Consider the following 12,740-nt stretch of genomic DNA (forward strand, 5'->3'; position numbering starts at 1 on the left):
AAGTCCTGGTATAAGTCCTGATAAACATATTGGATAAAACATAAGATTTGGATTATAAATGAAAAATACAACTGGAATCTTATTATTCTTTCATGCAAATTGCAATATAGATATAACATAACAAAAAAGCTCTTAGTCTTACCAATGATATAACCTCTAATAGGAACTCTACCAGTGTACAAAACTCCTTCAATGGAGGAATATCCATTTCTGCTGTAGATGACGTCCTTTCAAGCTTCTTCCCAGAATGCATGGCTAGACAGGAACTTTCAAACATTCTGGCTAAATAGTCCCATATAAAATAAGGTTCAAATGTACTAAATAATAGGTTTGATGTCTTAATTAGTTCTGCTTTCGTCATGGATGCCTTCTCATATTCTGTTCTATTCCGTTTGTTAAGCATGTGACGATTTTCTGACGCTTTAACTTCTGCAGATTGCACAATATCTAACTGTTTACATTCTTTATAAAGGCATCTTAAAACTGATAAAAGTACATTTTCTAAAATAACAGGTCCAATTTCTGGTTTGTCTAGCAAACTCATTAAAATACGGAATGGTTTAAATATGGATATTTTACCAGTTAAGAAAGATGTGTCACTGTCAACATTTGCTAGTTTACTTTTTAAGGCTTGAACTAAAAGATCTTTTGAGTACAAGTGAAAATAGCTGACATCTGTTTCACTTGTAGTAGATATACTATCACTACGTTGTTGTTTCTTAGCTATTTCTGTTGCCATGACAACTTGACCTGCACCAGAGTTTCCTAGAAACCAAGTATACAGCCTCCTATTTAAAGACATATCTCTTCGAAGAAGAACATTGGTCACCGCTTTGACAATTTTAGACATGTCTGACTTTGTCAGCTGACTGTTGTGCATTGGGAAGGCAAGTAACAAGAAATCCAGTAATACTCTCTGAACCAAAACAACAGTATCTTGTACAGCACTACATACAGCCTCAACCTAAATATTCATAAAAAGAATGGAACATTACAAAAGTTACAAATCGTAAAACAATCACATTGACATTGAAGCATATGATCAGCTTGTACTTAACACAATAAAGCACATGTATTTAACATTTTTTTAAGTAATGAAAAGAAGAGAAATAAGTTATATTTTATTGCTTTTTCCAGTCTATTTGTTTTTTTTTGTATGATTGACATATAGAAACAGGAAAATGATGACTTTTAAATTAAGACCTTCTTAAATGTATTATATATAACTAAACAAACACAAAAATAATGCAAATCAACAGGTACAATGCTATATATTATGTCAGAAATCAACTTATTAAATCAGTGTTTATATTGAACACATCTTGCACATTGGAATTATGTTATTGATATCGTATAAGCCTAATAAGGAGATGTGGTAAGATTGCCAATAGGCAATAAGCTTAAGACAGCTATACATCAGAGTTCCAAATGAAGTGGCATATCCATGTTAAAAAAATATCATTTACTGGGTTTGATAACTTGTCTCCAGTGCTTTCAATATGCAATCCACTACAGATGTATTGAAAAAAAATAATCATGATTATATTCATACTTAAATGTCTATTAAAGGTGAAGAACAAAGGTAGTATGCATCTTTATTGTTAAGTTTGCTAAAATTAGCATAAAATACTACCAAAAGGTCAATATTTAGTCCCATCATATACAGTTGATCTTCCATTGATTTCTTCTTGTTAAAATGTGAGACAAGGAATGTTATAGCTGGTAATCTGACACTGGGACAGGATCTTATACACTCCCATAAACAGGTGTAAAAGTATTCAGCATTAGCCTGTTTACATAGGTCTTCCAATAAACTATTGGTCCTACAATATAAAAGTTGTAAAAGTATTCAGCATTAGCCTGTTCACATAGGTCTTCCAATAAACTATTGGTCCTACAATATAAAAGTTGTAAAAGTATTCAGCATTAGCCTGTTTACATAGGTCTTCCAATAAACTATTGGTCCTACAATATAAAAGTTATAAAGTATTCAGCATTAGCCTGTTTACATAGGTCTTCCAATAAACTATTGGTCCTACAATATAAAAGTTATAAAGTATTCAGCATTAGCCTGTTCACATAGGTCTTCCAATAAACTATTGGTCCTACAATATAAAAGTTGTAAAAGTATTCAGCATTAGCCTGTTTACATAGGTCTTCCAATAAACTATTGGTCCTACAATATAAAAGTTATAAAGTATTCAGCATTAGCCTGTTCACATAGGTCTTCCAATAAACTGTTGGTCCTACAATATAAAAGTTATAAAAGTATTCAGCATTAGCCTGTTTACATAGGTCTTCCAATAAACTATTGGTCCTACAATATAAAAGTTATAAAGTATTCAGCATTAGCCTGTTCACATAGGTCTTCCAATAAACTATTGGTCCTACAATATAAAAGTTGTAAAAGTATTCAGCATTAGCCTGTTTACATAGGTCTTCCAATAAACTATTGGTCCTACAATATAAAAGTTATAAAGTATTCAGCATTAGCCTGTTCACATAGGTCTTCCAATAAACTGTTGGTCCTACAATATAAAAGTTATAAAAGTATTCAGCATTAGCCTGTTTACATAGGTCTTCCAATAAACTATTGGTCCTACAATATAAAAGTTATAAAGTATTCAGCATTAGCCTGTTCACATAGGTCTTCCAATAAACTATTGGTCCTACAATATAAAAGTTGTAAAAGTATTCAGCATTAGCCTGTTTACATAGGTCTTCCAATAAACTATTGGTCCTACAATATAAAAGTTATAAAGTATTCAGCATTAGCCTGTTCACATAGGTCTTCCAATAAACTGTTGGTCCTACAATATAAAAGTTATAAATGTAGAAAATATATGTCAGTTTACATTTACATGTTTCTGAAAACTTTCAATAAAGAAATTAATATTTTTGTCAAATAGTGTATACATTTATTGTACAATATTAACTTATTGTAGATATTCAAAAAAGATGTTACATTGTTTCAACATGTATAGTTATTTTTTACAAAATTAATATGTAAGTAAAATACTTTGTTTTTTATTTCAACTTGCATAACCCAATATTTTTTCAATATCAGATTAATATGTATTGGTTTTTTAAGATTTATCTGTAAGTAAACTACCTTTTTTTTTATTTCAACTAACAATTTGTAAATTCATGATTGAAAATATTAGTTTTTCAATGAGCTATCATTTGGTTTTAGAACCAAGTTTGAAGTAAAGACCTTCTTTGAAAGACCCTACTCCTTTCCATAGATATAATGTACAGTGTATGTTAACAACAGATAATTTTCATTTTTTTAAACATTTGTGAGGTTCTTATTTTACATATATATTAGTATGTATATAGAAATTCTATTAATTCCTACCTATCATAATGCTCTGAACCCTCCTCTAAACCTGGTAATAAACCTAACAACATTCCATTCAAACCAGGTTTAATGTGTTTACCCAGTGCTACAAAATGTCTCTCGTATATTGACAATAACACAGGTTTGACATTCATAGCGGCATGGCTGAGTAAAGGAAATAGCCCAGCACTGTAAACGAACAGATCTTGGGCTAATCTCTGTGTTCCTATACATTTGAAGATGATGTCATATGTTTCTAATGCTTTCAGATGGACACCACTAGGTAAAGCTGGATGTAGGCATTGTGCTAGACGTTTGCCTATAGTTACCCTCTTTGGTATCACTGGGTACTTCACATGAGCCAACAGAACCTATAACAATCAAATATAGTTGTCAGATAAATTTACAGTAAAATCTCACTAAAATTAATACCTTCATTTAGGACTGCTTTTGTTTGCTGTCTGTCATTTTAATTAACCCTCCAAATTTGTACTTTATATTACAAAAAAAAAACATTGCCATTTACCAACAGTAAGTAGAATATCACATGTATCATGAACATATTTTACAATTAACAGTTTTGATGTTACACTATATATATATATTGCTTGATTTATATTAAACCTTTAATCTAAACAAAAAATTTAGGAAGAAAATCTTTTACACACAAGTTTATTTTTATGCCCCACCTACAATATATGCCCCACTTACGATAGTAGAGGGGCATTATGGTTTCTGGTCTGTGCCTCTGTTCGTGCGTCCGTTCAGGTTAAAGTTTTTGGTCAAGGTGGTTTTTGATGAAGTTGAAGTCACAACAACTTGAAACTTAACACACATGTTCCCTATGATATGATCTTTCTAATTTTAATTACAAGTTAAAGTTTTGACCCCAATTTCAGAGTCCACTGAACATGAAAAATTATAGTGTGAAATGGGCATCCGTGTACTATGGACACATTCTTGTTTTGTCTCATTTAAAAATCATAGAACATAAAGTAGGAAGTATTGCTTGGTTGCCTTAATGATGCTATTTTGTTATTGATATATACCTTATTTAACTTTCCTAAAGCTGATATAAGGTCTGCCCATTCACTTGTATTTTCAAAGCTTCTGAGAGCTTTTTCCACCTGTGTGATATAATTCCTGTACTTGGAATCATTCAGTAGTTCACACTCCTCTGCCAAGATAGTTAAAGCACTCATCTTTTATAACCTGAAAGATAAAAAAAATAAATCTGGGTTTTCTTTTCAGGTAGACCATGGAATGATAGATTGTTGGTTTTTTAACGCCACTTAAGCCTATTTTGTGGAGACCAGTTTTTATTGGTGGAGGCAGCCAGAGTGCGCAGAGAAGACCACAGATCTTTGATAGGAAAACTGACAATCCTAGTCAATCAAGAATAGAGTCAAACTCACAACCTCAATGTAGACTGGCTAGTGATTACAACAACCTCAATGTTGACTGGCTAGTGATTACAGAAGTTAAACTATTGAGACCACTTGGCCACTAAGGCCCTTAGTAAACCATGGAGTAAAGCTTCCACTGGTTATACAACACTCTGATTACAGAAGTATAACTATTGAGACCACTTGGCCACTAAGGCCCTTTAGTAAACCATGGAGTAAAGCTTCCACTGGTTATACAACACAACAATAATTAAACAAATTATTTTTTGCGGTCGTATAACAAAACAGAGAAAAGACACATTAAAATGTATTCACATGAACAGATGTATAAGACAATTGTTTAAAGTTCAAACATCAAAATGAAGAGCTTATCAGGTATTTTGCATACATAAAATATCAGCTGCAATTGCAGTGTAATTTACAGTGACAGTCACTGTTGGAAATGTGCAGCAAAAGTACATGTATTTCTACTAAGTCTGACCATTCTTTTATTATATCATGTATCATGTTTAGCAATTTTAGCAAGTGCACTGATTTTTTTACATCATTAAATTTATACATAAACATGATCATGTTCATGATGTTGATAATATTTCTCAATTTATTGATTTTGATATATAGGGATGAATGGACAGCTGAGGAATGTTCAAACGAAGATATATATTTTTTAAATAAAGTATTTCTTATTAATTAGTACATTCATGAAAGAGACTGAAAATGCATTTTTTCAACAAAAAACAAATATAAAGGACATAATTTTATTTCAATCTCAAGCAAATGACAGATAAAAGAAACAATTCCCTAGATCACAGATAAAAGAAACAATTACCCTAGATCATTTTGTAAATTATTGATTCATATATCAGTTGATTTTGACACTGATTTTACAAGTAAAATAAATTCTTCTTGCATTTGTTAAATTCAGTTTTTTTGCATTTTTGTTGAAAAAGAATGCAAGTTAGTAATGTGTAATTATGGTATTCATTCATCTGTGACAAATAATTGAGAGGATAATTTTATGTAGTGTTGATCATAAGTAATTATAGGTCTATCTATAGATCATTTCTATATACATGATATATATCAACAGTAATGACAATATCAGAAACTATTGATTGATTACAAAAGGAATATATAATAACCATTTGTATGTGCCACACTAAGTTGATACACTGTATAACATTGAGACACAATTCATATCCTTTAAATGTCTTAAGCAAGAATAGGAAAAATAGTATTTAAAAAAAAAGTGTCAGAATCCACTCAATTATCAATACACAGCCTGTCCAAAATCTAAAACAACTACTTGCACATGTTACAAAAGAATTATAAGATACTGATAGATCACTTGGCCTCAGGGAAGATTAGTTATTGAAAGGTTCTTACAAATGTATAAATAAAATTGAAAATGGAAATGGGGAATGTGTCAAAGAGACAACAACCTGACCATAGAGCAGACAACTGCTGAAGGTCACAATATGTTTATATTAAACATGATGAATGTATTACCCTCTTTGAATACAGAATTTATCATAATTATTATTATTTTGAAACCATTTTTATACTTTTTAGATGATGATTCATTGGATTATTTGTATTATTGTACTAGGCCAGTAAACTGTAGGGATGAAAATGAGTTTTCAATTATCTTCCTTTTACTTAATTATGTTACAAAATGTACTTAGACCTTCATTGGAAATAATTAAAAACCTTGTTATTTTACTAAATAAGTTACAGAGTTGTCTCCTGTGATATGTACATGTACCACCTAAATCATTTCTTTGTACTCCTCACCAATTTTATCAATATTTTGGCTGACGAAAATGTTATTACTCAATATTAAACTACATGTACCATGAGTCATGACTACTTTTTGTATGTAGTTTAGTTCATAATTTTTTCACAGATTAACTTTTTTTCATAATATTTTAATTCTGACATTAATATTTTCCACTTGTATCATATGCTATGGAAATAATTTCTGAGCAAGATTTCAATGAGGCTGAAACATCAGAAGAATACAATGTATATAATAATAACCTGACTTATTGTTTTTATATGATCTGAGGTATATTTCTGGATTTGACTTTGTGTTGTGTTCTATAGTAAAATTTAGGAGAAGTTTTGTGTTCTGTGATAAAAAGATGCATCATAAAACGAAAAGTAGTTAATTTATAAGAATAATTTGTACAAAATATTGTTCAAGACAACTTAAATGTGCATTTTTCTGTATATTTCCTATGTCAATAAATACGAATGATATACACATGTACATATGTTAATGCTTAACCTTTGCCTTTGGTTCAGTGATGTCTTAACCGTTGTAACTTATTCACTAAAAACAGCTCGAGATACATGTATCAAGGATTTGTATATCTTACTATACAAATCCTTGCATGTATTAATCAAAGTAGGTGCAAATTCATGCACACCATTTTGATAAACATGATACATGTAAATCAGGAAATGTTAAAACTCACTGAATGTGTACAATATCACTGAAATTTCAAATCACCATCTCACTAAATAAGATATTGAGAAATAACATTGTCTTTTTCAAGAAATGACTTTTAATCACAAGATCTATTATTAATAGTAACAACATCACCTGTTTTACTTTTAGAATGGTCCGATTTAACTTTAAATTTAAAGCCAGTCTTACCAAAGTCTGAAACAACAAATTTTATATAATCCACTGCTGCTTTTCCTGTTAAATTTTTTGAAGCACGGGTTCGTGCTGTCTTCATTTAAAACTGTGTATATCTTACAAACATTACATTATATCGTCTGATCTTCCCTGTTGTTGACCTGGCACCGGTGTTTACGGAAATCAGATCCAAAATTTATTTCCCTGTCTAAATCTTCACAACGCTTGAAAAAAGCTACACCTAATAACCAAAATAACTGTTTACACAAAGTAATACAACATTTAGGTCTTTCCTCAAACAGAGGTAATAACAGTACTATTTCTATTTAATAAGACACTGGCTACGATTACCTTAAATAAGAAGCAACAAGAAATATATATCCTTACTTATTGAATTTGCAAACAATCTGTAAGTTTAACATAAAGTGAAATAAATCTAAACAATCATCAAGATGTGCAATTTGTGGTCAATGAAAAGTTTCTATTTCAGCTTTGGAGATCTTACTGATAATTTTCAACGTTTCCAAGATAGCTATATATAGATTCCTATAGCTGAAGTTCTTGTAAAAGACAAAATATCACTGAAGTAAGATATAGCAGAACGAAACTGTTTCGTGTTTGCCATTGGTATAGACATCATCGGAACTAAACACATTTATTCTAAAAACAGTTGTTGGCATGACACGGGTTATGTTCTTCTCATATATGTTATGATGGTATGATACTAAACCCCTAACGGGAAGGATTGTGCCTGATGTTCATATGATGAAATCATAATCTTTCAGTCAGTTTGATTGAAGTCTGGAGCTGGCATGTCAGTTAACTGCTAGTAGTCTGTTGTTATTTATGTATTATTGTCATTTTGTTTATTTTCTTTGGTTACATCTTCTGACATCAGACTCGGATTTCTCTTGAACTGAATTTTAATGTGCGTATTGTTATGCGTTTACTTTACTACATTGGTTAGAGGTATAGGGGGAGGGTTGAGATCTCACAAACATGTTTAACCCCGCCGCATTTTTGCGCCTGTCCCAAGTCAGGAGCCTCTGGCCTTTGTTAGTCTTGTATTATTTTAATTTTAGTTTCTTGTGTACAATTTGGAAATTAGTATGGCGTTCATTATCACTGGACTAGTATATATTTGTTTAGGGGCCAGCTGAAGGACGCCTCCGGGTGCGGGAATTTCTCGCTACATTGAAGACCTGTTGGTGACCCTCTGCTGTTGTTTTTTATTTGGTCGGGTTGTTGTCTCTTTGACACATTCCCCATTTCCATTCTCAATTTTATCATGCTATTATATATATTTTATCTACATATATATATATCTTGATATAGATAGCCATGATTTTAACTGTAAACTATTTTTACGGAAACTATATTATAATTCTATGAAAGGTGTGTCACTTGGTTAAAACAGGCTGTAAGAGTATGGCACTGCTAAGTGCTTAGTCCAAATAGCCTTAGCGATTAATTAAATTTGTATGACTTTGCTTACACCACCCTACACCATTCAAAATGTACTTTTGGTTTTGCGGCATGATTTGTTGTTCAACATTGGCTAGCAGATCTTGAAGTTATAACACAAATTTAAAAGGGAGGCGACGGGGTGAGGCAGCCGATGTTTCAATTTTTTATTAACATTCAGTCTACAAAAGGATGTGAACTGTCTGTACGGTACAGAAAACAGATGATGCTGTATAAAATAATGAACGGTTTTACTTATTACATAGTTTTTTCATGTATAGATCTCGAAACCCAATCTATTAAAATATAGTTCTCTGGTTTCGTTATACTCAAATATTGAGCTTATATGTACGAGCACACGAGTTGATATCTATAGGTCTGAATTTTAATCAGAATTTCAAATGTTACAGACGATTGCAATGAGTGTGTAGGTAAAGGTAATGTCTGGTTAGCTTGCTTGCTAGCTGAACCGTGAAGTCATAATTGGATTAGGCAAACTATCCTCCTTTAAGAATAGACTAGTCCGACAGATAACCAATCTACCTGTCTGTAGGAGTAGACTACTTAAAAAGGAAGATAGTTTACCTTATCTAATAATGACTTCACTGTTCAGCTGGCAAGCAAGCTATCCAAATCGGCTCTAATTGAATTCTAAAATTGATTTTAAATCATATTGATCATTAGTTTCTTCGATACAAAATGAGTTGACATGAATTTGTGTGTCGCTTTTTCGTCTGTCTCCAGATAAAAAATCAGTAAGGCTCTATCCTCGGCTTAAGGTAATGGCCATTCAATAAACCCTTGAATACTGCTGCACCGTCTTGGTCACTAATACGACATAACCGTTGAGAACATCAACTCCATAAAAAGGACCAAAGACATTCAGCAAGAAACGTCTGTTCTATAAAATTTATATCAAAAAGTAAAATCACAAAAATACTGAACTCAGAAGAAAATCAAATAGGAAAGTCCCTAATCATGGCAAAATCAAACGACAAAACACATCAAAAACCAATGGACAACAACTGTCATATTCCTGACTTGGTACAGGCATTTTCAAATGTAGGAAATGGTGGATCAAACCTGGTTTTATAGCGCTAAACCTCTCACTTTGTACGACAGTATCATCAAATTACGTTATATTTACAATGATGCGTGAACTAAACAGACATAGTAAGTAAACTGGTCAAAATATGGATACAGCAGTCATCATCGTGTTACAATTTTAAAAGAAACAATTGAACAGAGCACAAAAGCATCTATCAAATAAAAAACACATTCATTGCTGTGTCTGAAATATGGGAACAGTAGTCATCATCGTGTTACAATTTTACATAGAAACAATTTTACAGAACACAAAAGCATCTATCAAATTAAAAACACATTCATTGCTGTGTCAGAAAATTTATACGTCACATATTTTTGTCGTTCAATGTTTACAAACAATTTTAAATTTTCACGTGGGCATTGTTAGCATACAGGGTTAAAACATCAAAAGTATGTAAGAATTAATTTAAGAAATAGTCCGAGATTTAAAATAGTCCAAAAGTTCTATAGAATTTTTAAGAATCCACAAATGGTTCATTCCACTGCGTGATTGAATAATTTTGACGTCTGTGGTTCAACGTTTTTTTCTAATTTATAATAGAAATATAACATACTGACATTTTATAGAGCAATAATATAACATACTGACAGGATCTTTCAAAGTACAGAGTCACGTTATCAGAGCCAAAGAAACACAAAAAGTCTCATTACTTTAGAGCTATTTGGCTTGCTTGCTTTGTTTGACATCGGCAATCAATTGATAACCGGGGTTCCAGCCGATATACATATAAAATAAAATCCCCAAAATGCTGAAATCGGAGGAAAATTAAAAACGGAAAGTGGATTAAACTTTGTTTTATAGTTCAGTAGCTAAACCTGGCTCTCTCTTCTACGGTATGACAGTCGCATAAAATTCCATTATATTGAAAACGATGTCTGGTGTGAACAAAACAAACAGATTATAATGTATTATATGTATCAGATTAAAAAAAACTGTGTGTTTTTTAATTATCTTGATGTACCCTGAAATTCTGTAACTTCAACTGATGTGTTGTAATAGTCTCAGAATTATGGTCGGACTTGAGGTTCATCATAACAAATGGACAAAATTTAAACGACTGCACATACTTACATGTGCAGTTACGAGTTGACAAAGTTTTAAGACCAGGCATCCCACCTGCCTACCAACATGGTAGACATGGCTAAAACTAGAACATTGGGGGAAAATGCAGTTTTTAAAGCAATTGCTTTTATGCTATCGCGTATGGCCATCTTTGTGACCCAGATCAGAGACTCCGCCCATATCAAGCCATAGTATTTTGTTAAACAGGCTCCTGGTCTGTCATTCTTTAACACCTATGTATGTTTTCTAATGCAATACATAGCTTGAAACTTTAAAAAAACGTTAGTGGATTTAAGAAGTTTCAGAATATGTTCTTGTAGATGTATTTTTGTATTTAAAGGGTCAACCGTTTGACTATCAAATAACATAGAAGTCCGAGTGAAAAAAAGTACATTTTTATAACTGCGATTCCGTTTTCCGCCGTTCGTACGATGTTTCAACAAAATATGGATTCATTTCAGTTGTTGATTTAGTATTGAAAATTTAACTGAATTATCTCCTATTAAATACGGTTTTATATGTTTAATTTGTGTTTCTTTAAGAGGTCAGGTGCTCTTGTTCATTCATAAAATTATCGTTCATTCATACATTTATCGTAAAATCAAAATCACTACACAGGTTAATGCGTAGTGTCAAATGATTACCTGTAATCTAAAAATAGACAAACTTTGTTTGCGCAAATAATTTAGCGGAACGAAACCCTTGTTGAAAACACATAACAATAAGTTCGTTTTCCTTTTCTGTCAAAACTCCGTAATATTTATCGATCACCTTACTAATGAAATGGACCCGTCCAAACGTAGTAGATGCCAAGTCGGTCCAGATGAGTTACATAGATTGAAAAAAGTACGTCTTTTTAAATATCATGATCAAAACTGGGTATGCATAACAAATGTCAGATGAAACCATTATCCTCGTCTTTTCAGTGAACAAGTCTACTACGTTTGTTGACACTCGACGGTCCACCGTGTTAGCAATTTTATTTCACGTTTTCGAAATATTGAAGATCATTTTTCGCAATGTTTCCTGAAAATTGATAAATGTCAAAGCAACGTAGAGCTGTTTGTTCTTGTTCGTATAATAAAATTGAGAATGGAAATGGGGAATGTGTCAAAGAGACAACAACCCGACCATAGAAAAACATACAACAGCAGAAGGTCACCAACAGGTCTTCAATGCAGCGAAAAATTCCCGCACGCGGAGGCGTCCTTCAACTGGCCCTAAACAATACATATGCTAGTTCAGTGATAACGATTTAATGTCATGTTTGTCTGTGATGACCCCCCTTTTCGGGATTGCATGATAATTATAGTTATCTCGTACCCACATGCACTTGTTTCTATCCATAGGAAGGTCGACTATCCATATAAAACTATTTTGGATAGAAACAAGTGCTTGTGCTCGTACCGCATCAGAAGGACATACATGTATATCAACTGAGCAATAATGTTTGGAACTTAGTTTTAAAAATGAAGACAAAGTACCATTATGAAAATATTTTTATTAAGCTGAAATATACATTTATTCTTTACATGTTTATGTCTTGTAAGATATTTTATTTCTTTCCCGTTTTTTAACATTTGCGTCTGGAAAGTTGAAATGTTTTAACTTAATCATTTGTGTTAATTGTTAAATATAAATTAATAATGAAAATTGTTAAAATTAAATCAATAAAGGAAATTATTGCCCAGTTACAAACACTACCAGGGGATA

General features: G+C 31.9%; 1 protein-coding gene across 9 annotated transcripts in view; it reads right to left on the minus strand.

Moving 5' to 3' along the window:
- LOC143048298 (protein DOP1A-like) overlaps nt 1–7,572 on the minus strand; it is a 41,981-nt gene extending 34,409 nt beyond the window's left edge. For 6 of the 9 annotated variants that reach the window (XM_076221899.1, XM_076221901.1, XM_076221900.1 and 3 more), the window contains exons 1-5: nt 7,409–7,572; nt 4,390–4,552; nt 3,359–3,711; nt 1,634–1,823; nt 143–964 (exon numbers count right to left, since the gene is read on the minus strand). In XM_076221899.1, the coding sequence (XP_076078014.1) occupies nt 143–964; nt 1,634–1,823; nt 3,359–3,711; nt 4,390–4,542 (1,518 nt within the window). In that variant the 5' untranslated portion in view covers nt 4,543–4,552; nt 7,409–7,572. Of the gene's footprint in view, nt 1–142; nt 965–1,633; nt 1,824–3,358; nt 3,712–4,389; nt 4,553–7,226; nt 7,300–7,408 lie in introns of those variants that run through there. The other 3 variants (XM_076221902.1, XM_076221894.1, XM_076221895.1) reach the window with 3 other exon arrangements.
- Between the last annotated feature and the right edge of the window lie 5,168 nt (nt 7,573–12,740).

Source organism: Mytilus galloprovincialis, chromosome 10, assembly GCF_965363235.1.
Source record: "Mytilus galloprovincialis chromosome 10, xbMytGall1.hap1.1, whole genome shotgun sequence".
Lineage (NCBI taxonomy): Eukaryota > Metazoa > Mollusca > Bivalvia > Mytilida > Mytilidae > Mytilus > Mytilus galloprovincialis.